General features: G+C 36.7%; 1 protein-coding gene across 1 annotated transcript in view; it reads left to right on the top strand.

Moving 5' to 3' along the window:
* The window catches only part of LOC136825981 (transcription factor Adf-1-like), a 4,670-nt gene extending 2,113 nt beyond the window's left edge, over positions 1-2,557 (top strand). Inside the window, exons 2-3 of the mRNA XM_067082845.1 lie at positions 768-927; positions 1,481-2,557. Coding sequence (XP_066938946.1) covers positions 768-927; positions 1,481-1,976 — 656 coding nt within the window. The 3' untranslated portion in view covers positions 1,977-2,557. The remainder of the gene's footprint in view (positions 1-767; positions 928-1,480) is intronic.
* The last annotated feature ends 2,291 nt before the right edge of the window (positions 2,558-4,848 follow it).

Here is a 4,848-nt window from a genome sequence, read left to right on the forward strand (position 1 = left end):
AGAGAGAGAGAGAGAGAGAGAGAGAGAGAGAGAGAGAGAGAGAGAGAGAGAGGGGGTATCATCACAAAGTATCCTGATATTTAACCTTCCCCTATAACAAAGGAAATCATATATAATAATAAATAAAAATGAATACTAAATCTTTTTACTACATCATTATTTAATTTTTCAAGACTTTTTCTGCAAATGCAACCAATTCGAGTCCTTGACCACTTCCTTTGGTCTGTGGCTGTTGTAAACAAATAAAATATGTCGTTTTAAAATTCACGTTATTCTGAAAACCCCCTTTTGGGATCCGAGTTATTACAAAGAGTAAACACTATACCTATTTATTTATCCTCTAACAGCAGGCTGATCGACTAACTGATAATTTACTCGTCTTTTGTCTGTAAATATCGAGAAGAAATTTTAAAAAATAAATTAAAATTAAAGCGTTCAAACGGCTGAGGTGAAAACGGCTTTGTGCTCTTCTTTTAAAAAAATGTAGGAAAATGTGAGACAAGTAACACCACAAGATTTAGGAGCTCAAATTTTCCGAGTATACCAGAGAAAAGTGTTTTCATAGAAGAAACAATTCCATGCATCTTTAATACTTATCTGCAAAAGTATTTATAGAAGACTAACAGTAAATCAACTGCAAAGCTAACACAGTATGCTTAAGTTCATAATAATGCTGCTTGTGTTGTACACCTCGAAGAGTAGCTTTATGGTACAAAAACAAAAAAAATAAAATGTATGGTAAAAGACCTTTTGTACTGTCTTTGCAGGTGAAAAATGCAAAAAAAGATGGCGTACATTGAGAGACACATTCATAAAATCCAGACGACATGAAAGACTGTTGCAGTGGTCCAAGACAGGAAAGAGGAACAAGCCCTGGCATCTTCACGAACACATGCAGTTTCTGGTGCCATTCCTGGAGGCGGACAGGTGAGAGAGACACTGTGTTACCTCGTTTCCTTCTCTTTGCTATTGTTTAGCCAAATAAGATGGAGGTTAGCATGTCATCATGTTGTCTACTGAATCATTTATGTCTCCTTGAGTTCCCTAACAAATTAGTGTTGGACCAAAACCAAGTGCATCTGTCATGGAAATGATCCACTTCATAGCAAATAGGAGAGGGACGCTCGGAGAACAGAAGCGCATATAAACTGCTTATGCAAAACCTAAAAAGAAAAGCCCTTGAGCTTATCTTCTATTCAGTCATCATAATAAGCAACGAAGTCAAGGGTTGTTTGTCAAGTACAGAAAACAACCTCACTTAGGTAAATGCCATCAATATCAACAGCAGAAACTTACATACAAGTCACACCACACGCACTGTACAATTACAAGACCGGTACCTACGTAAATCCTATATCACAGTTTCTTGCATTAATGTTGCATATCTTGATTGTTTCATAATGACGCTGTGATGAACCCAAAATAATATCTTAACACATCTGATCATGAAGCTGACCACTGTTTCCATCTTGCATTTCAGGCACGAGGAAGACTTTGAAACCATCCAAGGCCCAAAGGACAGTGGGGACGATGACTGCGATGGGGAAGAGGATGAGGATCACATTAAAACCTCTGTAAGTCCTTCGTCCCCACTATCTACTTCGTCCGCGAGGAGCAATGGAGAAGATCCACCTAATATCTTCATCCCGTCAATCGAAATGTCTTGCAGCAACAAGCGATTAGTTGATTTACCAGCTACAAGCACCAGAAAGAAATCCAAGGTCAACACCACAGAGACATCGACAGTGCCAGGATTTGGAAGAAATCAAGATTTACTTAGCACACCACACGATCCTGACGTACTGTTTATGCTTAGCCAAGTGGATAGTCTAAAGAAACTGTCACCAAGGAATAACAGACTGGCAAAACTCAAAATCCAACAGTTACTGTACGATTTAGAGTTTGGGGAGGAAAATTTCAGCGACGTGACTCTAAGGTCCATTTCACAGGATATTAAATTCAATGGGCCTAGATAATGTCATATACTGTGTAACACTGAAACTTCCCACAATTTTTATTTTATTTTATTTTTTTTTGTTAAACACAATGTCTTTAGGAGTGAGTACCTATTCATTCTTGAATCTGAGTGCAAGTATACTCAGCTAAAGCAAGGCATGGTCAGAAAAAGAAAATTAAAAATAATTTCTGTGGTCTTGAAATTCACAGCAAAATAGTGACCACATGAAAAAAAGTTTCCTCCATTATAATTTTCCGTGCAATACTATACATGCAACAGAATTAAAGATAAATAAGTTTTTTGTTTTTACAAGAGAAAGGACTTTAAAAAAATCTGTAAAAAATGATGAAAGAACGAATAGATGGCATTTCATATTGCAAAATTATATAAAAGATTAAGAAATATCAAGGCTATTATATGTGGTGATCAATGCATTTGTCAACTGAATTTATCTAGAATATTTTCACTTGGTCATTTATCATTCACTTCATAATGTTCTTAAGAATCATATAGTTACTGTTTATTAAAAGATATCTATGAAACATTTTTGTTATTACTGTTATACTTAGCCGGCTATAAAATAAACAAATTCCTTTTTTCCTCATGTTTTTCACATTCCAAGATTTACAATGCTATCTTACGAACATATACTAATCAGGTGATTAAAATGTTTTTCTACTGCAAACTCTGCATTTCTGAAAACTAATTATTCATCATCTCCAACATAAATTTTGAAGCGTCTGACTAACCAGAATAAACTTTGGATTTAACGTCCTCAGTGCTTAGTGCCATATCTGGCTTAAATAATCATGATTAGCATAACATCAGCCTGGATAAGCTCGATCTTAGGATCTGGGTGAGGTCACAATACACCAGTGCCTATTCAGCTTGAAGTTGAACTTGGCGTCCTTAATGATATTTCAGGACCTAAGGAAAGTTTTCGTTTTAGTTTTCAAAATTAAGAATTCGAATCCTCTCGTCTAATTAATAACACCTAACAATGTAGGCTCGCTTCAATAAACAAAAGCTTTAACCCACATTTTGCCGTTTTGGGATGCTTCCTTATGCCAACTTCACTTTTACCATCAAGCTTCATAATCGCTAGAACACCGAGTATTTCATCCACATTTTTCTAGAATATGTAACAATGTCTCTGTTCAACTTGCAAATTCTGATAATCGGACTAAATTTAACAGGCAATGACCAAGACAGACTTGGGCTTCTCTGTTTCTATTAGCCCTAAATTAAAGTTGGGCAGCAGTTCAAATTGATTTTTACGAATCACTGTTTAAATCAAGCTTGATTACCAATATTTGCTTATGTCTTTCTTACTGATGACTGATGGGAGTCTCGTGTCCTTCTTTGTAGCAGCACGGTTTTTTGAGTGCAACAGTTGGCTACCTTATAATATCAAGAATACAACAGTATTTGCGTCAGTGATCATTCTATGTTTTGGATAACAGATTTTAGGCATATTATTCATTTGCTATTAGTGAACAATTTACTTCTGGGTATTAATTATTCAATTGTTTACCATACATACATTTAAAGTTCTTTTTTATATTCTGTAAGACTGCGCAAATTACAGTCAACAAGGAAAATAATAATTATTATATTAGGAGGTCATGGAAAGATATTCTCAGCAGTATATTTGTGTACTACAACTTACGCTTCACATCACACAATGTTCATCTACTGAGGGTTACAAAGGAAAACTGAGCACAACGCAGAGGCGTATCGGTATTTAGGGATGGAACGGCAAATCAAGGTCAGCAGAGGACTGGGCAAGATGAATGCAACCTCAACGGCAGGATCATCTAGCAATGCGAGAGACCAATCGGAATTTAGTTTGCCAGGCTCTCCGCAGACCTTGATTTGCCTGACTCGTCTTAAATACCTTAACCACTGCGCTGTAGTAGCTCCCCTTTTGTACGCTTCTGTAGATGACAACCTTCAGTGATGCGAAATATAAGAAGTATAACGCAACTGCATTTTAATGTAACCACTGCAGCATATGAATTTAATAACTGTTCCATCAAAATAAAAAATAAAAAATTATGACCTTAGACTCACATGTGGCCTTGCGAAAAGGTCAAGGTAACATTTAATGGGGGATGACACACGCCTTATCTAAATGTACAGGTCTTCTAACTTTCATCCAATTACTATTAAATTAAAATTCTGATCTTTAAGTGGGCACGTTACTTGAAAAAAGGCCAATAAAAATAAATACTTTCATCAAAACCAGGCAGAAACAAAATGCTAAAAATTAAAGTGTTCACCTATGTATTCACCGCTGATCTTGAAAAATATGTCACCGTCAGACATACTTAGGATAAATAATTATCTAAACGCCATGGTGGCTGCATACTAAGCTTCACCATAATAAGCGGAAAATGATATGCCGACCCTTAAATTGACATGGGACATTGAAAATTATAACTTCTTCGTTTTAACGTGCTTTTTCCCATTTTTCATATGGGGTAAGCACGATGCCTTCTTTTGAAGGACTTTGATTTGGCGTTGGGGTAGACCGTAGCCTCGATCGGCTGCCCTGCCTGACATCGCTTAGATCCCGGTAGCACATGTGTATATGTATCATGCCAAATCCCCAGCTCCCTTTCCCCTAGCAGCGAGGAGACGTGAGCGGTTTAGGCCGACAGTTCGAGACGTGTAAGGCGTCTGTTATGTTTTTTGAAGATGTTGGAGTGGCTTTGTGTGTGTATTAGTCTGTAACACCCATTTGCTTTCAACAAACCTATCCGTTGATTACATACATAATCCCGGGGTGTCTACACGGATAGCAAAGGGACATTGAAAATTATAACAAAGTAAGAAATACTACAGGTACTTATCAATTAAGTTTCATCAAAATCAGAGGACACTGAAGA

Source organism: Macrobrachium rosenbergii, chromosome 3, assembly GCF_040412425.1.
Source record: "Macrobrachium rosenbergii isolate ZJJX-2024 chromosome 3, ASM4041242v1, whole genome shotgun sequence".
NCBI classification, from domain to species: domain Eukaryota; kingdom Metazoa; phylum Arthropoda; class Malacostraca; order Decapoda; family Palaemonidae; genus Macrobrachium; species Macrobrachium rosenbergii.